Source organism: Entelurus aequoreus, linkage group LG07 (assembly GCF_033978785.1).
Source record: "Entelurus aequoreus isolate RoL-2023_Sb linkage group LG07, RoL_Eaeq_v1.1, whole genome shotgun sequence".
Lineage (NCBI taxonomy): Eukaryota > Metazoa > Chordata > Actinopteri > Syngnathiformes > Syngnathidae > Entelurus > Entelurus aequoreus.
Window position 1 is genome coordinate 3,863,572 of NC_084737.1, and position 25,782 is coordinate 3,889,353.

Below are 25,782 nucleotides of genomic sequence, written 5' to 3' on the forward strand. Positions count from 1 at the left end.
AGCACAGAGTAATTAGTTAGTGGAGGTTTATTGACAAACTAGCACAGCGTAATTAGTTGGTGGAGGTTTATTGACAAACTAGCACAGAGTAATTAGTTGGAGGTTTATTGACAAACTAGCACAGAGTAATTAGTTAGTGGAGGTTTATTGACAAACTAGCACAGCGTAATTAGTTGGTGGAGGTTTATTGACAAACTAGCACAGCGTAATTAGTTGGTGGAGGTTTATTGACAAACTAGCACAGCATAATTAGTTGGTGGAGGTTTATTGACAAACTAGCACAGAGTAATTAGTTGGTGGAGGTTTATTGACAAACTAGCACAGAGTAATTAGTTAGTGGAGGTTTATTGACAAACTAGCACAGAGTAATTAGTTAGTGGAGGTTTATTGACAAACTAGCACAGAGTAATTAGTTGGTGGAGGTTTATTGACAAACTAGCACAGAGTAATTAGTTAGTGGAGGTTTATTGAAAAACTAGCACAGAGTAATTAGTTGGTGGTTTATTGACAAACTAGCACAGAGTAATTAGTTGGTGGAGGTTTATTGACAAACTAGCAGAGTAATTAGTTAGTGGAGGTTTGACAAACTAGCACAGAGTAATTAGTTTGTGGAGGTTTATTGACAAACTAGCACAGAGATTGACAAACTAGCAGAGTAATTAGTTAGTGGAGGTTTATTGACAAACTAGTTGGTGGAGGTTTATTGAAAAAGTAGCACAGAGTAATTAGTTAGTGGAGGTTTATTGAAAAACTAGCACAGAGTCCACACACAGTCGTCATCACAAAACCAAAACCACCATCACTTTGTTCAGCCACAAATTAGTGCACTTGAATATTTTCAGTCAACTGCAAAGTACTCCAACACATCAGTGGTCCAAAATCATAAGAACAGAAGCACCAATAAATACATAAATAAAAAGCTTGTTTCAAAACCTTCATATACAAAATGTTTGCATTTACTGTAAAAAGATTCCAGCATTTTAAATAAATAACTTTATAAAACAATTCATAGTTGATATCTTAAAATATGTCCTTTGTTCATCAGTGCAGAGGAAACTAACACAATAAAAGAAGAAGATAATAAATATCTAGTCACAAGAAGTGTGGAACTACTGAACACTAACATGAACATCACAGGATATGTTCTCATGGCTCAAAGTCCCAAAAGCAACATGCAGACGGGAGAAGAGCAAAGAAAGAAAGAAAGATGGCCGGCAGAAGAAGATTCTTTCCTCACACCTCGATTCCTTTCACCGCCTGGTTGATGGACTCCAGCAGGGCCCGGTTCTCCGGGTCCTTGTTGGTGAACATGTGGGTCAGCGTCTCCACGTAGCCCTCAAAGTTGTCCTGGCACAGCGGCTCCTGCTGGATGCACAACACCTTCTGATAAACCCGGGGCCAAGTGGGGACCGAGGACTAGACACACCCGGGGCCAAGTGGGGACCGAGGACTAGACACACCCGGGGGCCAAGTGGGGACTGAGGACTAGACACACCCGTTTCATTTTTAGTTACTTCCAAGTTAACCTAAGCGTGTGTTAACCCCAACTTAAAGGCCTACTGAAAGCCACTACTAGCGACCACGCAGTCTGATAGTTTATATATCAATGATGAAATCTTAACATTGCAACACATGCCAATACGGCCGGGTTAACTTATAAAGTGACATTTTAAATTTCCCGCCACACTTCCGGTTGAAAAAGCCTTCGAAGGATGACGTATGCGCGTGACGTAGCCCGAGGAACAGAGGTATGCCTTCTCCATTGAATACAATACAAAAAGCTCTGTTTTCATTTCATAATTCCACAGTATTCTGGACATCTGTGTTGGTGAATCTTTTGCAATTTGTTTAATGAACAATGGAGGCTGCAAAGAAGAACGTTGTAGGTGGCTGTAGCAACACAAGGACCACTTACTCGGATAGCAGACGCCTAGCCGATGCTAGCAGACCCACCGCACGGATGATCTGGTGAAGTCCTTCGTCGCGCCGTCAATCGCTGGAACGCAGGTGAGCACGGGTGTTGCCGAGCAAAGCAGATGAGGGCTGGCTGGCGTAGGTGGAGCGCTAATGTTTTTATCATAGCTCTGTGAGCTCCGGTTGCTAAGTTAGCCTTAGCGTCGTTAGCAACAGCATTGTTAAGCTTTGCCAGGCTGAGATCTATTAACCGTGTAGTTACATGTACATGGTTTAATAGTATTGTTGGTCTTCTGTCTATCCTTCTAGTCAGGGATTTATTTATTTTGTTTCTATCTGCATTTGAGACAGATGTTATCACGTTAGCTCATGCTAAAGAGCTTCGCCGATGTATTGTCGTGGAGATAAAAGTCACTTTAAATGTCCATTTCGCGTTCTCGACTCTCATTTTCAAGAGGATATAGTATCCCAGGTGGTTTAAAATACAAATCCGTGATCCACAATAGAAAAAGGAGAAAGTGTGGAATCCAATGAGCCAGCTTGTACCTAAGTTACGGTCAGAGCGGAAAAAAAAAAAGTATTTCACTGCATTCTAGTCCGTCACTCTAACGTTCCACATCCACGAATCTTTCATCCTCGCTCAAATTAATGGGGTAATCGTCCGAATCGCTCTAGCTGCGTTTAAAACAATAGGAAAATATGAGGGAGTGAACAACTGACAACGTCACGCTACTTCCGGTAGGGTAAGGTTTTTTTTTTATCAGAGACCAAAAGTTGCGAACTTTATCGACGTTGTTCTATACTAAATCCTTTCAGCAAAAATATGGCAATATCGCAAAATGATCAAGTATGACACATAGAATGGATCTGCTTTTCCCGTTTAAATAAAAAAATAATAATTTCAGTAGGCCTTTAAGTAGTCTTCAGGTCCAAGTGACTGATCAATACATTTCATCATCATTTATAGCTTTGTTTTCAGCACTATGTGTTCTCTTTCACGCATGCTGCCTTATAAGGTGTGATGATGTCATCACTGTGCTCACCATGGCGGGCAGGCGGATGTTGGCCAGGCTGTGAATGAGTGCCTGACTCAGACCGGACAATTCTAGAAACAAGGCCTCGTTTTTCTCCTCAATCTGCTGGTTCTCCTCCTCCATGCTCTTCAGGTTCTTCTCCATGGAAGAGATCTACAACATACAACATTTCAGCCTGTGAGGATTCCCCTCCCAACTCAAGAAAACTTCTTGCACTAATAAATCTAAAGCTATCTTTTAGCCGGCATTAGCCGCGTGTAACCATGGGAACAATACAATGTCCATTTGTATTCAAAACAGTCAATTAAACATAATTATGAATGAAAATCCATGTTGTTATGAATTATTGACATATTTAAGGCTCCAATTACTTCACATCAAATATTTGACATCTGAATTACTATTATTTTTTTTGGGGGGGGAGATTTTTTTCTTTGAAAAAAAGGATATAAATCATACAAAAACATGAACAAATAACAAAAACTTAATGTCAAGATAGATCTGAAGTGGATCTGGAAATGTTACAAGTAAAAACCAATATTATCATATGACTTTTAACTAGGGATGTCCGATAATCGATAATTTATCGGCCGATAAATGCGTTAAAATATATCGGAAATTATCGGTATCGTTTTTTTTATCTGTATCGTTTTTTAAAAAAATTAAATCAACATAGAAAACACAAGATACACTTACAATTAGTGCACCAACCCAAAAAACCTCCCTCCCCCATTTCTTTCTGTTATCAATATTCTGCTTCCTACATTATATATCAATATATATCAATACAGTCTGCAAGGGATACAGTCCGTAAGCACACATGATTGTGTGTGCTGCTGCTCCACTAATAGTACTAACCTTTAACACTTCATTTTACTCATTTTCATTCATTACTAGTTTCTATGTAACTGTTTTTATATTGTTTTACTTTCTTTTGTATTCAAGAAAATGTTTTTAATTTAGTTATCTTATTTTCAAGAAAATGTTTTTAATTTAGTTATCTTATTTTATTATATTTTTTTTAAAAGTACCTTATCTTCACCATACATTGTTGTCCAAATTAGGCATAATAATGTGTTAATTCCACGACTGCATATATCGGTTGATATCGGTATCGGTAATTAAAGAGTTGGACAATATCTGATATCGGCAAAAAGCCATTATCGGACATCCCTACTTTTAACACTTGTATGAGTGGGACCCTCCAGGGTTCACAGGACCTCCAATGTCCTCTAATGTCCATTTGTCTTAAAAATGGTCAATTTTCAAAAAATAATAATGAATGTTATGAATTGTTGATCTAATCACTTCACATCAATTAATTGACTTTTGGATTTTTGGGGTGAATTATTACAGTTGATGTTTTTGCCTTTAAAAAAAAAAAAAATGTGTGCACAAACTAAGAAGTTGAAGTTATATCGCCATTTTCTATTTGTTCTTCATGTTCAGAGTTACAAAAATAGTAAATGACGAACATTGCTGTGAATAAATTTTAATGATGACAATGAATGTTTCATGTTTTAAAGCAGATGAATAATAATGAATGTGCATTGACGTGTTGGACGGCCTTTAAATCAAATATATTACTGATTTACATCCTTTGTACCTTCTCTGCACTCGAATATGCAGCATAGTGTTTTGGTCATGACTATTCTAGTCATATTTATAGGAATATTGTACTCCTATTTATAGTAATATTGTACTCCTATTCATAGTAATATTGTACTCATATTTATAGTAATATTGTAGATATATTGTAGTCATATTGTAGATACACTACCGTTCAAAAGTTTGGGGTCACCCAAACAATTTAGTGGAATAGCCTTCATTTCTAAGAACAAGAATAGACTGTGGAGTTTCAGATGAAAGTTCTCTTTTTCTGGCCATTTTGAGCGTTTAATTGAGCCCACAAATGTGATGCTCCAGAAAGTCAATCTGCTCAAAGGAAGGTCAGTTTTGTAGCTTCTGTAACGAGCTAAAGTGTTTTCAGATGTGTGAACATGATTGCACAAGGGTTTTCTAATCATCAATTAGCCTTCTGAGCCAATGAGCAAACACATTGTACCATTAGAACACTGGAGTGATAGTTGCTGGAAATGGGCCTCTATACACCTATGTAGATATTGCACCAAAAGGCAGACATTTGCAGCTAGAATAGTCATTTACCACATTAGCAATGTATAGAGTGTATTTCTGTAAAGTTAAGACTAGTTTAAAGTTATCTTCATTGAAAAGTACAGTGCTTTTCCTTCCAAAATAAGGACATTTCAATGTGACCCCAAACTTTTGAACGGTAGTGTGTACTGTAGTAATATTGTAGATATAATGTAAGAATATTGTAGTCATATTGTAGATATATTGTAGACATATTGTAGTAATATTGTAGTTATATTGTAGTCATATTGCAGTCATATTGTATATATATTGTAGTCATATTGTAGATATATTGTAGTCATATTGCAGTCATATTGTATATATATTGTAGTCATATTGTAGATACATTGTAGGCATATTGCAGTAATATTGTAGTCATATTGAAGTAATATTGTAGCTATATTGTAGATATATTGTAGTCATATTGTTGTCATACTGTAGTAGTATTGTAGTATTTTAGTAATATTGTAGATATATTGTAGTAATATGGTAGTCATGTTGTAGTCATATTACAGTAATATTGTACTCATATGGTAGTCATATTGTAGTAATGTAGTCATATTATAGATAGATAGTACTTTATAGTCATATTGTAGTCATATTACAGTAATATTGTAGTCATATTGTAGTAATGTAGTCATATTATAGTCATATGGTAGTCATATTGTTGTAATATGGTAGTCATATTGTAGTAATATTGGAATAATATGGTATTCATTTGGTAGTAATATTGTATTCATATGGTAGTAATATTCTAGTCATACTGTAGTAATATTGGAATAATATTGTAGTAATATTGTAATATTCTAGTCATATTGTAATAATATTGTAGTCATATTGTAGTAATATTGTAATAATATTGTAGTCATATTGTAGTAATATTATAATAACATTGTAGTCATATTGTACTAATATTGTAGTAATATTGTGGTAATATTGTAATAATATTGTAGTAATATTGTAGTCATATTGTAGTAATATTGTAATAATATTGCAGTCATATTGTAATAATATTGTAGTCATATTGTAGTAATATTATAATCATATTGTAGTCATATTGTACTAATATTCTAGTCATATTGTAGTAATATTGTGGTAATATTGTAATAATATTGTAGTAATATTGTAGTCATATTGTAGTAATGTAATAATATTGTAGTCATATTGTAGTAATATTATAATATTGTAGTCGTATTGTACTAATATTCTAGTCATATTGTAGTAATATTGTAATAATATTGTAGTCATATTGTAGTAATATTGTAGTCATATTCTAGTCATATTGTAGTAATATTGTGGTAATATTGTAATAATATTGTAGTCATATTGTAGTAATATTGTAGTCACATTGTAGTCATATTGTAGTCACATTGTAGTCACATTGTAGTCATATTGTAGTAATATTGTAGTAATATTGTGGTAATATTGTAATAATATTGTAGTAATATTGTAATACTATTGTAGTCATATTGTAATAATATTGTAGTCATATTGTAGTAATATTATAATAATATTGTAGTCATATTGTACTAATATTCTAGTCATATTGTAGTAATATTGTGGTAATATTGTAATAATATTGTAGTCATATTGTAGTAATATTGTAGTAATATTGTGGTAATATTGTAATATTGTAGTCATATTCTAGTCATTGTAGTAATATTGTGGTAATATTGTAATAATATTGTAGTAATATTGTAGTCATATTGTAGTAATATTATAATAATATTGTAGTTGTATTGTACTAATATTCTAGTCATATTGTAGTAATATTGTGGTAATATTGTAGTCATATTCTAGTCATATTGTAGTAATATTGTGGTAATATTGTAGTCATATTGTAGTCATATTCTAGTCATATTGTAGTAATATTGTGGTAATATTGTAATAATATTGTAGTAATATTGTAATACTATTGTAGTCATATTGTAGTAATATTGTAATAATATTGTAGTCATATTGTAGTAATATTATAATAATATTGTAGTCATATTGTACTAATATTCTAGTCATATTGTAGTAATATTGTGGTAATATTGTAGTCATATTGTAGTAATATTGTAGTCATATTGTAGTAATATTGTGGTAACATTGTAGTCATATTGTAATAATATTGTAGTCATATTCTAGTCATATTGTAGTAATATTGTGGTAATATTGTAATAATATTGTAGTCATATTGTAGTAATATTGTAATAATATTGTAGTAGTATTATAATAATATTGTAGTCGTATTGTACTATTCTAGTCATATTGTAGTAATATTGTGGTAATATTGTAGTAATATTGTAGTCATATTCTAGTCATATTGTAGTAATATTGTGGTAATATTGTAATAATATTGTAGTCATATTGTAATAATATTGTAGTCATATTGTAGTAATATTGTGGTAATATTGTAGTCATATTGTAGTAATATTGTGGTAATATTGTAATAATATTGTAGTCATATTGTAATAATATTGTAGTCATATTGTAGTAATATTGTGGTAATATTGTAATAATATTGTAGTCATATTGTAGTAATATTGTAATAATATTGTAGTAATATTGTAATAATATTGTAATAATATTGTAGTCATATTGTAGTAATATTGTAATAATATTGTAGTCATATTGTAGTAGTATTATAATAACATTGTAGTCGTATTGTACTAATATTCTAGTCATATTGTAGTAATATTGTGGTAATATTGTAGTCATATTGTAGTAATATTGTGGTAATATTGTAATAATATTGTAGTCATATTGTAGTCATATTGTAATAATATTGTAGTCATATTGTAGTAATATTGTAATAATATTGTAGTCATATTGTAGTAGTATTATAATAATATTGTAGTCGTATTGTACTAATATTCTAGTCATATTGTAGTAATATTGTAGTCATATTGTAGTAATATTGTGGTAATATTGTAATAATATTGTAGTCATATTGTAGTCATATTGTAGTAATATTGTAGTCATATTCTAGTCATATTGTAGTAATATTGTAGTCATATTGTAGTCATATTGTAGTAATATTGTAATACTATTGTAGTCATATTGTAATAATATTGTAGTCATTGCAGTCATATTGTATATATATTGTAGTCATATTGTAGATATATTGTAGTCATATTGCAGTCATATTGTATATATATTGTAGTCATATTGTAGATACATTGTAGGCATATTGCAGTAATATTGTAGTCATATTGAAGTAATATTGTAGCTATATTGTAGATATATTGTAGTCATATGGTAGTCATATTGTTGTCATACTGTAGTAGTATTGTAGATATTGTAGTATTTTAGTAATATTGTAGATATATTGTAGTAATATGGTAGTCATGTTGTAGTCATATTACAGTAATATTGTAGTCATATGGTAGTCATATTGTAGTAATGTAGTCATATTATAGATAGATAGTACTTTATAGTCATATTGTAGTCATATTACAGTAATATTGTAGTCATATTGTAGTAATGTAGTCATATTATAGTCATATGGTAGTCATATTGTTGTAATATGGTAGTCATATTGTAGTAATATTGGAATAATATGGTATTCATTTGGTAGTAATATTGTAGTCATATGGTAGTAATATTCTAGTCATACTGTAGTAATATTGGAATAATATTGTAGTAATATTGTAATATTGTAGTCATATTGTAATAATATTGTAGTCATATTGTAGTAATATTGTAATAATATTGTAGTCATATTGTAGTAATATTATAATAACATTGTAGTCATATTGTAGTAATATTGTGGTAATATTGTAATAATATTGTAGTAATATTGTAGTCATATTGTAATAATATTGCAGTAATATTGTAGTAATATTGTAATAATATTGCAGTAATATTGTAATAATATTGCAGTAATATTGTAGTCATATTGTAGTAATATTATAATCATATTGTACTAATATTCTAGTCATATTGTAGTAATATTGTAATAATATTGTAGTAATATTGTAGTAATGTAATAATATTGTAGTCATATTGTAGTAATATTATAATATTGTAGTCGTATTGTACTAATATTCCAGTCATATTGTAGTAATATTGTGGTAATATTGTAATAATATTGTAGTAATATTGTAGTCATATTCTAGTCATATTGTAGTAATATTGTGGTAATATTGTAATAATATTGTAGTCATATTGTAGTCATATTGTAGTCATATTGTAGTCATATTGTAGTAATATTGTGGTAATATTGTAATAATATTGTAGTAATATTGTAATACTATTGTAGTCATATTGTAATAATATTGTAGTCATATTGTAGTAATATTATAATAATATTGTAGTCATATTGTACTAATATTCTAGTCAAATTGTAGTAATATTGTGGTAATATTGTAATAATATTGTAGTCATATTGTAGTAATATTGTAGTCATATTGTAGTAATATTGTGGTAATATTGTAATATTGTAGTCATATTCTAGTCATTGTAGTAATATTGTGGTAATATTGTAATAATATTGTAGTAATATTGTAATAATATTGTAGTCATATTGTAATAATATTGTAGTCATATTGTAGTAATATTATAATAATATTGTAGTCATATTGTACTAATATTCTAGTCAAATTGTACTAATATTGTGGTAATATTGTAATAATATTGTAGTCATATTGTAGTAATATTGTAGTCATATTGTAGTAATATTGTGGTAATATTGTAATATTGTAGTCATATTCTAGTCATTGTAGTAATATTGTGGTAATATTGTAATAATATTGTAGTAATATTGTAATAATATTGTAGTCATATTGTAATAATATTGTAATAATATTGTAGTCATATTGTAGTAATATTGTGGTAATATTGTAATAATATTGTAATAATATTGTAGTCATATTGTAGTAATATTGTAATAATATTGTAGTCATATTGTAGTAATATTGTCAGACTAAGAAATCCCAAGAGATGTAGGACAGGGTTCAAAGGTCAGGTTCCTTCCACTGACCTGCGTGTGCAGGTTGACCATGTCAGCCTCCATCTCTGAGTTGGACTCAGTCAGCTGGTTGATCTCCTGGTTGAGTTGCTTGATGTCCTCATCGTTGTCCAGAACTGAGTCACACAGAAAAACCAGGTCAGGTGAGGCCAGGTGAGGTGAGGTCAGGTGAGGTGAGGTGAGGTGAGGTGAGGTGAGGTCAGGTCAGGTCAGGTCTAGGAGGACACGTACCGTCACTGGCTCTGAACTTGGCCGTGATGTACTCGTCTCCTGGGAACCGGGCTTTCTTCTTACTGGCCAGCGCTCTGGGACAACCTGACAGACTGGGAGAAGCGGCACATCAAATAATGGGAGTCATCTGCTCCACAAAGATCAAATGCTACTTTTAACATCACTTTCATCTTTCCTGCTCTTTTGTGGCGAAGACGGCCATTTGCTGCCACTTCTTTCTCCGATTCAAAAGCTGGCCGATACGACAATATCGATACATATCGCCATGCACACGTAATTGATATCAATAAAAGATGTGTTTGATAAAACGTTTTCCATCGGAAGAAAGCGGACGTTGCAAAGCAAGGTTGGTTGCATGAACAGAGGCACTTGTAACTGAACAACACAGGAAGTGATCAGTGGGCGTGACACGCTGACAGCCAATCAGGTGACAGTATCAACTATCAAGTTTGGTTGATTCTTTGCATGGAGTGAGAAGAGGAAGTCAACATGAAGAAATTGTGGATAATGTAATCAGGGAATGCCCAAATAAACGGGGAGGTGCGGAACCCTTTCCTCAGAGCGTGGGATGACACTGTACGAGGGTGCAGGTCCACGCACTCTCCTCATGGGCTAAATTGAATCCTGTCTGTTTGATTCCTTGCTTCTTGTCCTGTTTAATAGATGGTTCGGTGTTTGAACCTGACAAGACTCTATGATAAACAAAACGTCGGCCAACTTTTTGTCCACAAAATCAACCCCAGGAGAAGTGAAGTAGGCACTGTATGTAGTGAGAAAGTCCAAAGATACCTGCGGTGTGTGAGAAAACTGCCATTGGCGTGTCCGGAGCCGTCACAGCCAGGTGTGGGACAGGTGGGGCCCTCGGTCTTGAAAGTCTTCCACGAGAAAGGAGTGCCATTGAGAAGACCCTCCTTCTGGCGGCGTGCGGCCAGAGGACAGCCGTAAGCGCTGCGGTGCGTGGCGTACTTGCCACTGATGTGGCCCAGACTGTCACAGCCGGGCACAGGACACCTGCACACACCTCAGAGTACTAAGTACTTCATGCAAATACGCTATGTACTCCTCTCCAAGTACTAAGTACTTCATGCAAATACTCTATGTACTCTTCTCCAAGTACTAAGTACTTCATGCAAATACTCTATGTACTCCTCTCCAAGTACTAAGTACTTCATGCAAATACTCCATGTACTCTTCTCCAAGTACTAAGTACTTCATGCAAATACTCTATGGCACACACCTCCAAGTACTAAGTACTTCATGCAAATACTCTATGTACTGTAGCCTGCCAGCACTCAGCAGGTCTGCCAAGGGGAGTTAGACTATGTAAGTTCTCACTTTTTTTTTTACCTTAAGGATTTCTTTGCATTTTACAGTCTGATGAATAATAATAATGATGTCACACTTATATTAAATTACACACAATGTACAAAGTCATGCACACTTTTAGCACTCCACACCTTTAGTACTCAACGCCTTTAGGACTCAACACTTTCAGTACTCAACGCTTACTCCATGCCTTCAGTACTCCGTGTGTTCAGTATTAAGCACACTCAGTGTTCAGTACTCAGCACACTCAAAGCTTAGTCTTCAGTACTCAGTGCGTTCAGTACTCAATGCCTTCAGTACTCAATGCCTTCAGTATTAAGCACACTCAGTGTTCAGTACTCAGCACACTCAAAGCTTAGTCTTCAGTACTCAGTGCGTTCAGTACTCAATGCCTTCAGTACTCTGTGTTCAGTATTAAGCACACTCAGTGTTCAGTACTCAGCACACTCAAAGCTTAGTCTTCAGTACTCAGTGCGTTCAGTACTCAATGCCTTCAGTACTCAGTGAGTTCAGTATTCAGCATTCAGTACTCAGTACACTGAGTGTTCACATACCTAATATTTATTCATTGGTTATTTTTAGGCTAAGCTAACATTGCTATAAATATATATAAGTGTGTTTACAGATCTGCTCTTACGTATAAAATCTTTGATTAGGCAAAAGTGAATCTTGGGCGTTAATTTAAACAGCTACCATTTTTCCTCAGTTGGGCGTCCAAAACTAACTCTAAAGCGGGAAAATTCCCAGGTCAACTTTGACCAAAAAGTGAGCCTATTCTGCTTGATCACATGTCTACAGTTATAGTTCAGGTGAACTTCTGCTCGATCACATGTCTACAGTTATAGTTCAGGTGAACTTCTGCTCGATCACATGTCTACAGTTATAGTTCAGGTGAACTTCTGCTCGATCACATGTCTACAGTTATAGTTCAGGTGAACTTCTGCTCGATCACATGTCTACAGTTATAGTTCAGGTGAACTTCTGCTCGATCACATGTCTACAGTTATAGTTCAGGTGAACTTCTGCTCGATCACATGTCTACAGTTATAGTTCAGGTGAACTTCTGCTCGATCACATGTCTACAGTTATAGTTCAGGTGAACTTCTGCTCGATCACATGTCTACAGTTATAGTTCAGGTGAACTTCTGCTTGATCACATGTCTACAGTTATAGTTCAGGTGAACTTCTGCTTGATCACATGTCTACAGTTATAGTTTAGGTGAACTTCTGCTCGATCACATGTCTACAGTTCGTTGTGTTGTGGTTGTTTCTCACCGCAGCAAGTCAGAGTCCTCCTTGTCGTCCTTTGTGGGGTTGAATTTGACTCCACCTTTCTTGGCTCGAGGGCACCCGGACAAACTGCCAGAGAGGAACACAGAGCAGCTGACTGAAGAAGCGTCCAGAAAAAGGAGGTGGAGTACAGAAGAAGAAGAGTTTATACCTTCTATGCGAGGCATAGTTTCCTGTGATATGGCCTGATCCATCACAGCCAGGAGTTGGACACCTAAGTCGTGTAAGATGTAACTGTCTTACTTACATGCGCTACATCTTCTCAAAAGTCATATATTTGGAACTTGAACAAAATGAATAGGACATCCTATCGGCTATTAATCAAAGACTTCAAAAGAGAGGTAAGTAATCGTTAAGAGAACGTGATGAGGTGGAGAGGCAAAAGACAGCTCACATACTTAAGTTCAGCTGAGTGGGCAGCCATGAGTGTCCGTAGTGATTTATCTGCAAGAGGACAGCCTGATAGACTGGAAGATTAGAGAGAAACTATCAGAAAACAGAGCAGGAGAAGGATTTGGGGCATGGAAGATTGAATGAAGCAGAGCCTGACAAGACATAGGGAAAGACAGCGCTGTTCTTTTGGATCCAAAATCCTTTCAAAAAAACCTTTTTGTGTTAGCCTGCTTGGACACAAAAGTCAAGTGGAGCACATTTATTCATTTATCCCCAAAAACCTGACATTTAGGACTCTACAGTCAGCGGATGTCTTACCTTCGATGGGATGCATAGTTGCCAGTGATGTGTCCACTACCATCACAGCCTGGGGTGGGACATCTGGTGCCAACACACAGTGTGGTACAAAGACTTCATTAGCAGGAAATACCTTTTCTTACACCAAAACTATTCAACTGATTTGAAATCAGCACTTAAATGGGGGACTGCACTTTTTGGGGATTTGTGCCTATCATTCACAATCCTTCAAATGTTTTTCTTTTTTTATGCCTTCTAACTGGTAAATGTACACCAGCAAAGGTCGGCTAACAATAGAGCTAATGACGGGAGCACCACTGTGGAACTCTCCACCTGACACTTTGAAAAGTTTCAAAAAAACAAACTAAGCAACAATCGTGTTCCCATGTATACTTTTTACTCATTTTTGCTAATTGTTTTTTTATCTAGTCTGCACTTTGTCGGTGTTGTTATGATTGGTTTTATCTAGTTTGCACTTTGTATTAATTCTGTTAGAATAATTGTAAGATATCACAAAAACTTTGTGTTACATTGAGTGTTTGGTGAGAAGACAAAAGCTGTCTTTGAAACCTACCAAGAGTAAGGCTCGTAAAACTCCACTGTGTTTTCTTTCATGTATGGTAATCAACAGAAAGATATTGTTCTAACCCAAGGACTTCAAAGCAGAGAGAAGGCAGGATCTGCCCAATTTCTGGACGACCTCTTTTTGAACTATTTTACAAACTCTTTTTGAAATGACCTTTTCTGTGAATTGTTTACGACCTTTTCTGTGAACTTTTTGCGACCTTTGTCATTTAGAAGCAGCGGTGGCCATGTGGTCAAGGAGGCGTGCAATCTTTTGGCAGAACGTAATGAAACTGTACGAGGGTACAGATGTGTACGTTTCTCCTCACTAAACCACTTTGAATTCTGTCTGTTTGATTCTTTGCTTCTTGTCTTGTTTAATAGATGTCATCAGTGTTTGAACCTGACCATTTCTATTATCATTATTATCGACTCCTCTTTGCCTTATTCTTTTTGTTTTCCTATTTATAATGATGTTAGATCTGTGTTGTTATTGTTGTTGTTGGGGACAAGTGTTGTAAATGAGCTTTGGCTACAAACACTAAGATGCATACATTGGATGACTGCTTCAGATATCTATGTTTCTGTATCTGTCCCTATTTCAAATCAACCATATATATATATATATATATATATATATATATATATATATATATATATATATATATATATATATATATATATATATATATATATATATATATATATATATATATATATATATATATATATATATATATATATATATATATATATATATATATACATATATATATATACACTATTCTGCCCATAAAGCCCTCTAAAAAATACAAATAACCTCCAACAATGCTTAATTTGCATTTTGTGCCCTGAATAATAAGCAAGTATTAGCGATATTGTTACTATAATCGCTAACACAGAGAGCTAGCTTATTATGCTTAATAACTAGCTTATTCTGCTGCATTGCCTCTGAGTCGGTGAAAGTTATTTGTAGAGTATAAATCATGCCTCACACCTGGATAGTAAAATGTTGTGGACACAAACCAAGAAGTTGGCCAACTTTGACATTTAACTTACACCCGGAGATGGCGAAAAAGACACAAAAAAACCCGCTTGTTTCATTTTTTATTTCTTTTAACCTGCGCAAGAATTATGATTAATTCTTCATCTAAACGGGAAGATATAAACATCCCGTCAGTCGGCATCCCAGTTAGGGCAGACTTTGTACAGTAAGTGCTTGTTTTATTATGTTTGTAGTTTGTATTTCTTGTTTAGCACTTAGCAATACTGCTACATGATAGTGTTGTATGGAAGCTGGGTCTGTTTAGCTGACAGCTTCTAAAACGTGGAGCTCATTCTCCTTATTTCCAGGCTAAAAAAGATAAGGTTTTAAGATGATTATTTGTCCCAAAGTAGTCTTTTTTGGCTTTCGCAAAGTCTGCATGATTAGTTGTTGTTGTTGTTGTATAACATAACAAACGTTGTGATGCACCTGTGAAATTGATATGTTGTCGTATGCTTAAAATGAATATGTAAATGAAAATTTAAATATTGGATTTTATAAATTACATATATACTTACATCATGTATATATTACATGTTATTATGAATGTTACTACATGACATACTTACATCATGTATATATGACATGTTATTATGAATGTTACTACATGACATATATACTTACATCATGTATATATTACATGTTATTATGAATGTTACTACATGACATATATACTTACATCATGTATATATTGCATGTTATTATAAATGTTACTACATGACATATATACTTACATCATGTATATATTACATGTTATTATGAATGTTACTACATGACATATATACTTACATCATGTATATATTACATGTTATTATGAATGTTACTACATGACATATATACTTACATCATGTATATATTACATGTTATTATGAATGTTACTACATGACATATATACTTACATCATGTGTATATTACATGTTATTATGAATGTTACTACATGACATGTATATATTACATGTTATTATGAATGTTACTACATGACATATACTTACATCATGTATATATTACATGTTATTATGAATGTTACTACATGACATATATACTTACATCATGTATATATTACATGTTATTATGAATGTTACTACATGACATATATACTTACATCATGTATATATTACATGTTATTATGAATGTTACTACATGACATATATACTTACATCATGTGTATATTACATGTTATTATGAATGTTACTACATGACATGTATATATTACATGTTATTATGAATGTTACTACATGACATATACTTACATCATGTATATATTACATGTTATTATGAATGTTACTACATGACACATATACTTACATCATGTATATATTACATGTTATTATGAATGTTACTACATGACATATATACTCACATCATGTATATATTACATGTTATTATGAATGTTACTACATGACATATATACTTACATCATGTATATATTACATGTTATTATGAATGTTACTACATGACATATATACTTACATCATGTACATATTACATGTTATTATGAATGTTACATGACATATATACTCACATCATGTATATAGTACATGTTATTATGAATGTTACTACATGACATATATACTTACATCATGTGTATATTACATGTTATTATGAATGTTACTACATGACATATATACTTACATCATGTGTATATTACATGTTATTATGAATGTTACTACATGACATGTATATATTACATGTTATTATGAATGTTACTACATGACATATATATTTACACAATGCCGCATCCATTTATGCCTAACTGTGCCAGTTACCAAACGTGCTAAATATAGACGCGAAAACAGCGGCTGCAACAGTTTTAGTCTTGTTAAAAATCACATTCCGGGCGCTAAATAATTACAGTGAATGTCTCTCTCCAAGTGTTGTAATTATCTGCATATATTCTGCATCTTCATGAAGATGAAGAGGCTAAATGGGTTGCATGAGCTTATTTTGGGAGACGCAAACCTCAGCCTACAAGCTTACTAGGTGACTATCAAGTTTGCAAGTACATACACACAACTACTAGGTAGATGAGGCCTAATGTCTAATAAGCCGCCCCTGCTTATGCTCCTTTGTACTCTGGTTTTAATTTGCAACATTTTAGTGATGGATTGGGAGTTGTTTAGTAGTTTTACTTACACAAGAATATCTTTTTTGCAGTCTTTAGGTGAAAACTTGACCTTAAAGCTGCTGGTAGTAACTTCCCCAGGGTACTTCCTGTCCTCCAAGTTCTCCTGGTCCTCGTCCTCAACGTCGGATGAAGTGTATGAGGTAACTGTATAATCCACCTGGTGACAACATGCCCAGGAATGAATCCATGAATGGCTCGCATGCATTTATTCTCAACAAAAATATGCATGCATCACTTTTGTTTTTGCTCCTATTTTCATGAGCTGAACTCAAAAGATCTTTTTATAAAGTCACAATTCTCTCACATCGATTTAAACCAGGTCCAAGAACAATAAGCAATTTGGCCAGGCACAATGTTTGCATTTCATATACAAATAGCCAATGGTCTGATAACTGCCATTTTGTCACCATTTGGTGGCCAACAAAAGTAGGTAACTTTATTTTCAATAATGCACAGCAATTACTTGTATGACGCAATCCAAACAACCTTCCCTAGTCATGGTGCAGAAAACAAATTCAAATGAACTAACATAAAAAGTCAACACACATGGTCACGCATAACATAACCTGCTCACTGAACTTTCTGGACATTATAAAACGTGTGTAAGCACAGCACACAAGTCGAAATTACACCTAGGGGAGATGACGACACAGACACCAGGAGGCAGTATAGCTCTAAGTATTTTATTATATATATATTATAATATATATATATAATAATCAAACTATACTAACTAAGGAAATGGAGTGTGACAAAATCCAAGAGTGTGTATGGTGTAAGACTATGTGTGTAGATTAGCTGTTGAGTGCTACCGTAAATGTTGAACGAGAGACGAGGAAGTCCAGGGGAGAGAGAAGTCTACAGGTCCGAGTCCAAAGCGGGGGAAGTCAAGGATCGAGGGAGGCAGTCAGAGTCCAGAGGGAGATCCAGGGAAAAGTGAGACGCACAGCTCACTTTCCAGGCGACGGACGGTATGTACGCGAACAGAAGGTTATATTCCGGCCCGCGATGGCAGGTTGTGCCGGCTCATCACGGGCAGGTGCGCCGATTGCAGATTGTCTGCAGATGTGAAGAGGCACGCCTGCAGCGGAGAGAGAGCGCCTGTGGGCGTGGCCCACGGTGGGCTCGTCAGGACGCAAAGATAAGGGCGCATTTGAATGCGCCCTGGCCGTGACAACACCCATTTAAAGCCCCTGACATGCATGACGGGAAAAATGCTAAACTCTCTCCACATTATCCATGTTTGGTGCGTTTTAGCTGCTTGATATTTCTGATTGATTACAAAACTTGAAGGTCGTCACAGAAGTAAACATACTCTTAATATCCAATTATAATAATTCATTTTAATTAATTAATATTTATCATTTTTTGTATTTTGTATTTATGTATAGACTGTGTGTGAGTGTGTGTGTATATATATATATATATATATATATATATATATATATATATATATATATATATATAGTTACTTTACATACAGTCAGCTTTTTTTTAGCCCAATGTGGTTGACAAGTGAAAAAGTTTGTACACCTCTGATTTACATGCTTGATGTCACCAATGGATGTTGACTTGACCACACCATTCCTCCCACTTCATTCATTACCAGCTGTCACTTGCGGCCCGTAAGGGCGGTGGCTCTATGCCACGCGCAGGCGTATGTTACGGAACACACGGGTGCTGTTTATTGACGGCACTTTTGAGATAACTGTGGCAAAATCCTGAGGCGCATTGTTGTGTCATTCATGTTGCGTCATTCATGTTGCGTCATTCATGTTGCGTCATTCATGTTGCCTCATTCATGTTGCCTCATTCATGTTGTCTCATTCATGTTGTCTCATTCATGTTGTATAATTCATGTTGTATAATTCATGTTGCATCATTCGTGTTGCATCATTCGTGTTGCATCATTCGTGTTGCATCATTCGTGTTGCATCATTCGTGTTGCATCATTCGTGTTGCATCATTCGTGTTGCATCATGCGTGTTGCATCATTCGTGTTGCATCATTCGTGTTGCATCATTCGTGTTGTATCATTCGTGTTGTATCATTCGTGTTGTATCATTCGTGTTGCATCATTCGTGTTGCCTCATTCGTGTTGCCTCATTCGTGTTGCATCATTCGTGTTGTATCATTCGTGTTGCATCATTCGTGTTGCATCATTCGTGTTGCATCATTCGTGTTGCGTGCGTCATTCATGTTGCGTCATTCATGTTGCGTCATTCATGTTGCGTCATTCATGTTGCATCATTCATGTTGCATCATTCATGTTGCATCATTCATGTTGCATCATTCATGTTGCATCATTCATGTTGCATCATTCATGTTGCATCATTCATGTTGCATCATTCATGTTGTCTCATGCATGTTGTCTCATGCGTGTTGTCTCATGCGTGTTGTATCATTCGTGTTGTATCATTCGTGTTGTATCATTCGTGTTGTATCATTCGTGTTGCATCATTCGTGTTGCATCATTCGTGTTGCATCATTCGTGTTGCGTCATTCGTGTTGCGTCATTCGTGTTGCATCATTCGTGTTGCATGCATCATTCATGTTGTCTCATTCATGTTGTATCATTCATGTTGTATCATTCATGTTGCATCATTCATGTTGCATCATTCATGTTGCATGCGTCATTCATGTTGCGTCATTCGTGTTGCGTCATTCGTGTTGCATCATTCGTGTTGCATCATTCGTGTTGCATCATTCGTGTTGTCTCATTCATGTTGTATCATTCATGTTGTATCATTCATGTTGCATCATTCATGTTGCATCATTCATGTTGAATGCATCATTCGTGTTGCATCATTCGTGTTGCATCATTCGTGTTGCATCATTCGTGTTGCATCATTTGTGTTGCATCATTCGTGTTGCATGCATCATTCATGTTGCGTCATTCATGTTGCGTCATTCATGTTGCGTCATTCATGTTGCCTCATTCATGTTGTATCATTCATGTTGTATCATTCATGTTGCATCATTCATGTTGCATCATTCATGTTGCATGCATCATTCATGTTGTATCATTCGTGTTGCATCATTCATGTTGCATGCATCATTCGTGTTGCATGCGTCATTCGTGTTGCGTCATTCGTGTTGCGTCATTCGTGTTGCGTCATTCGTGTTGCGTCATTCGTGTTGCGTCATTCGTGTTGCGTCATTCGTGTTGCGTCATTCGTGTTGCGTCATTCGTGTTGCATCATTCGTGTTGCATGCATCATTCATGTTGTCTCATTCATGTTGTATCATTCATGTTGTATCATTCATGTTGCATCATTCATGTTGCATCATTCATGTTGCATCATTCATGTTGCATCATTCATGTTGCATGCGTCATTCGTGTTGCATCATTCGTGTTGCATCATTCGTGTTGCATCATTCGTGTTGCATCATTCGTGTTGCATCATTCGTGTTGCATCATTCGTGTTGCATCATTCATGTTGCATCATTCATGTTGCATCATTCATGTTGTATCATTCATGTTGCATCATTCATGTTGCATCATTCATGTTGCATCATTCATGTTGCATCATTCATGTTGCATCATTCATGTTGTATCATTCATGTTGTATCATTCATCCACAACCAGCACATCATGAGAATGCATGTTGCAGGGCTGTGCACATTGATTGACATCGTTAGGGTTTCTGTCAGGATACTGTACCTTTACAAAATAAATACAGTATTCTTATGCAAAATACAAAAGCAGTGAAGTTGTCAGGTTGTGTAAATGGTAAATAAAAAGAGAATACAACAAATCCTTTTCAACTTATATTCAATTGAATAGACTGCAAAGACAAGATATTTCATGTTCACACTGACAAACTTTCTTATTTTTGCAAATAATCATGAACTCAGAATGGAATGGCAGCAACACATTGCAAAAAAGGCATTTTTACCAGTGTGTTACATGGCCTTTCCTTTTAACAACACTCAGTAAAGGTTTGGGAAGTGAGGAGACACATTTTTGAAGTGGAATTCTTTCCCATTCTTGCTTGATGTACAGCTTAAGTTGTTCAACAGGCTGATGTAACACGTGGCTTGGCATTGTCTTGCTGAAATAAGCAGGGGCGTCCATGATAACGTTGCTTGGATGGCAACATATGTTGCTCCAAAAGCTGTATGTACCTTTCAGCATTAATGGTGCCTTCACAGATGTGTAAGTTACCCATGTCTTGGCCACTAATACACCCCCATACCATCACACATGCTGCCTTTTACACTTTCACCCTAGAACATGTCTTGACCACTAATACACCCCCATACCATCACACATGCTGCCTTTTACACTTTCACCCTAGAACATGTCTTGACCACTAATACACCCCCATACCATCACACATGCTGCCTTTTACACTTTCACCCTAGAACATGTCTTGACCACTAATACACCCCCATACCATCACACATGCTGCCTTTTACACTTTCACCCTAGAACATGTCTTGACCACTAATACACCCCCATACCATCACACATGCTGCCTTTTACACTTTCACCCTAGAACATGTCTTGACCACTAATACACCCCCATACCATCACACATGCTGCCTTTTACACTTTCACCCTAGAACATGTCTTGACCACTAATACACCCCCATACCATCACACATGCTGCCTTTTACACTTTCACCCTAGAACATGTCTTGACCACTAATACACCCCCATACCATCACACATGCTGCCTTTTACACTTTCACCCTAGAACATGTCTTGACCACTAATACACCCCCATACCATCACACATGCTGCCTTTTACACTTTCACCCTAGAACATGTCTTGACCACTAATACACCCCCATACCATCACACATGCTGCCTTTTACACTTTCACCCTAGAACATGTCTTGACCACTAATACACCCCCATACCATCACACATGCTGCCTTTTACACTTTCACCCTAGAACATGTCTTGACCACTAATACACCCCCATACCATCACACATGCTGCCTTTTACACTTTCACCCTAGAACATGTCTTGACCACTAATACACCCCCATACCATCACACATGCTGCCTTTTACACTTTCACCCTAGAACATGTCTTGACCACTAATACACCCCCATACCATCACACATGCTGCCTTTTACACTTTCACCCTAGAACATGTCTTGACCACTAATACACCCCCATACCATCACACATGCTGCCTTTTACACTTTCACCCTAGAACATGTCTTGACCACTAATACACCCCCATACCATCACACATGCTGCCTTCTACACTTTCACCCTAGAACATGTCTTGACCACTAATACACCCCCATACCATCACACATGCTGCCTACTACACTTTCACCCTAGAACATGTCTTGACCACTAATACACCCCCATACCATCACACATGCTGCCTACTACACTTTCACCCTAGAACATGTCTTGACCACTAATACACCCCCATACCATCACACATGCTGCCTTCTACACTTTCACCCTAGAACATGTCTTGACCACTAATACACCCCCATACCATCACACATGCTGCCTTTTACACTTTCACCCTAGAACATGTCTTGACCACTAATACACCCCCATACCATCACACATGCTGCCTACTACACTTTCACCCTAGAACATGTCTTGACCACTAATACACCCCCATACCATCACACATGCTGCCTCTTACACTTTCACCCTAGAACATGTCTTGACCACTAATACACCCCCATACCACCACACATGCTGCCTTTTACACTTTCACCCTAGAACATGTCTTGACCACTAATACACCCCCATACCACCACACATGCTGCCTTTTACACTTTCACCCTAGAACATGTCTTGACCACTAATACACCCCCATACCATCACACATGCTGCCTTTTACACTTTCACCCTAGAACATGTCTTGACCACTAATACACCCCCATACCATCACACATGCTGCCTTCTACACTTTCACCCTAGAACATGTCTTGACCACTAATACACCCCCATACCATCACACATGCTGCCTTTTACACTTTCACCCTAGAACATGTCTTGACCACTAATACACCCCCATACCACCACACATGCTGCCTTTTACACTTTCACCCTAGAACATGTCTTGACCACTAATACACCCCCATACCACCACACATGCTGCCTTTTACACTTTCACCCTAGAACATGTCTTGACCACTAATACACCCCCATACCACCACACATGCTGCCTTTTACACTTTCACCCTAGAACATGTCTTGACCACTAATACACCCCCATACCACCACACATGCTGCCTTTTACACTTTCACCCTAGAACAGTCCCCATGGTTCTTTTCCTCTTTGGTCCACAGTTTCCAAAAACTATTTGAAATGTGGACTCGTCAGACCACAGAAGACTTTTCCACTTTGCATCAGTCCATTTTAGATGAGCTCGGGCCCAGTAAAGCGTTTCTGGATGTTGTTGATAAATGTCTCTGGCTTTGCATAGTAGAGTTTTAACTTGCACTTACAGATGTAGCGACCAACTGTAGTTACTGACAGTGGTTTTCTGAAGTGTTCCTGAGCCCATGTGGTGATATCCTTTACACACTGATGTGGCTTTTTGATGCAGTACTGCCTGAGGGATCCAAGGTGTGTAATATCATGGCTTACCTGCAGTGATTTCTCCAGATTCTCTGAACCTTTTGATAAAATCCCTAAATTCCTTGTTGAGAAATGTTGTTTTTTAAACAATTTGCTCAGGCATTTGTTGACAAAGTGGTGACCCTCGCCCCGTCCTTGTTTGTGAATGACTGAGCATTTCATGGAAGCTGCTTTTATACCCAATCATGGCACCCACCTGTTCCCAATTAGCCTGTTCACCTGTGGGATGTTCCAAATAAGAGCATTCCTCAACTTTCTCACTCTTTTTTGCCACTTGTGTCAGCTTTTTTTGCAACATGTTGCAGGCATCAAATTCCAAATGAGCTAATATTTGCAACAAATAAAGTTTTCCAGTTCGAGCGTTAAATATCTTGTCTTTGCAGTCTATTCAATTGAATATAAGTTGAAAAGGATTTGTTGTATTCTCTTTTTATTTACCATTTACACAACCTGACAACTTCACTGCTTTTGTCTTTTGTACAAAGTTGGTTTTATTCTGTTTTTATGTCATCTTTTTTATGACATTGTTATTGTGACAGTTACAGGGTGCATGAACATAACTGCTAGTAGCAATGATAGTCACACACACACTAGGTGTGGTGAAATGTGTCCTCTGCATTTGACCCATCACCCTTGATCACCCCCTGGGAGGTGAGGGGAGCAGCGAACAGCAGGGGTGGCCACGCCCGGGAATCATTTTTGGTGATTGAACCCCCAATTCCAAGCCTTGATGCTGAGTGCCAAGCAGGGAGGTAATGGCTCCCATTTTTATAGTCTTTGGTATGACTCGGCCGGGGTTTGAACTCACGACCTACCCACGTCAGGGCGGACACTCTAACCACTAGGCCACTGAGCAGGAAGTGACAGTGCATGCGTGGGCAGGGACAAATACTGAGAGTTAGTACCTCGTCGTGGCCTTCTTCCTTCACGCTGCTTGACTTGGTGAAGTCCAGCGGCCCCTCCCACTCAGGTTGGGTGTGGCCCTGAGATAACACACCTCCCCCCGCGTGCTGAGAGGATGAGGACGAGGACGACGAAGGCTCCGGGGACTGCACGCTCTCTCGCTTGCTCTTCTTGATGCTGAGGTCCAAGGTGCCGTTCTCGTCCACTTCAATGTCAGGCTCCTGGAAATGGACGACCAAGACACTCGGCAACTAGGCAACAAAGATGATCAATCAATCAATGTTTATTTATATAGCCCGAAATCACAAGTGTCTCAAAGGGCTGTACAAGTCACAACCACACCCTCAAGGAGAGCACAAGTGCTGAAAGATACAGCCATCCCATCTGTCGGCATCCAAGAGAGTGGAGCTCTTTAGTCATTTTTTTACGAGGATGTTCCGATCAAGGTTTTATGTATTGATCATTAATGAGTGGGCTGATACTGATCACATGTATTACCTGTAGGGACGGGGGTTGACACCGATACTGATCACATGTATTATCTGTAGGGACGGGGGCTGACACCGATACTGATCACATGTATTACCTGTAGGGACGGGGGCTGACACCGATACTGATCACATGTATTATCTGTAGGGACGGGGGCTGACACCGATACTGATCACATGTATTATCTGTAGGGACGGGGGCTGACACCGATACTGATCACATGTATTACCTGTAGGGACGGGGGCCGACACCGATACTGATCACATGTATTACCTGTAGGGACGGGGGCTGACACCGATACTGATCACATGTATTATCTGTAGGGACGGGGGCTGACACCGATACTGATCACATGTATTACCTGTAGGGACAGGGGCTGACACCAATACTGATCACATGTATTATCTGTAGGGACGGGGGCTGACACCAATACTGATCACATGTATTATCTGTAGGGACGGGGGCTGACACCAATACTGATCACATGTAT

General features: G+C 36.5%; 1 protein-coding gene across 9 annotated transcripts in view; it reads right to left on the reverse strand.

The window, feature by feature from the left end:
• Positions 1-669: 669 nt before the first annotated feature.
• Positions 670-25,782, reverse strand: part of myt1a (myelin transcription factor 1a) — a 71,154-nt gene continuing 46,041 nt past the window's right edge. For 4 of the 9 annotated variants that reach the window (XM_062052411.1, XM_062052407.1, XM_062052405.1 and 1 more), the window contains 11 exons: positions 24,806-25,024; positions 17,336-17,484; positions 13,615-13,677; positions 13,302-13,370; positions 13,055-13,117; positions 12,889-12,972; positions 11,077-11,298; positions 10,288-10,379; positions 10,069-10,172; positions 2,958-3,101; positions 673-1,365 (listed from right to left, as the gene is read on the reverse strand). In XM_062052411.1, the coding sequence (XP_061908395.1) occupies positions 1,234-1,365; positions 2,958-3,101; positions 10,069-10,172; positions 10,288-10,379; positions 11,077-11,298; positions 12,889-12,972; positions 13,055-13,117; positions 13,302-13,370; positions 13,615-13,677; positions 17,336-17,484; positions 24,806-25,024 (1,341 nt within the window). In that variant the 3' untranslated portion in view covers positions 673-1,233. Of the gene's footprint in view, positions 1,366-2,957; positions 3,102-10,068; positions 10,173-10,287; positions 10,380-11,076; positions 11,299-12,888; positions 12,973-13,054; positions 13,118-13,301; positions 13,371-13,614; positions 13,678-17,335; positions 17,485-24,805; positions 25,025-25,782 lie in introns of all 9 variants that reach the window. The other 5 variants (XM_062052406.1, XM_062052412.1, XM_062052414.1 and 2 more) reach the window with 5 other exon arrangements.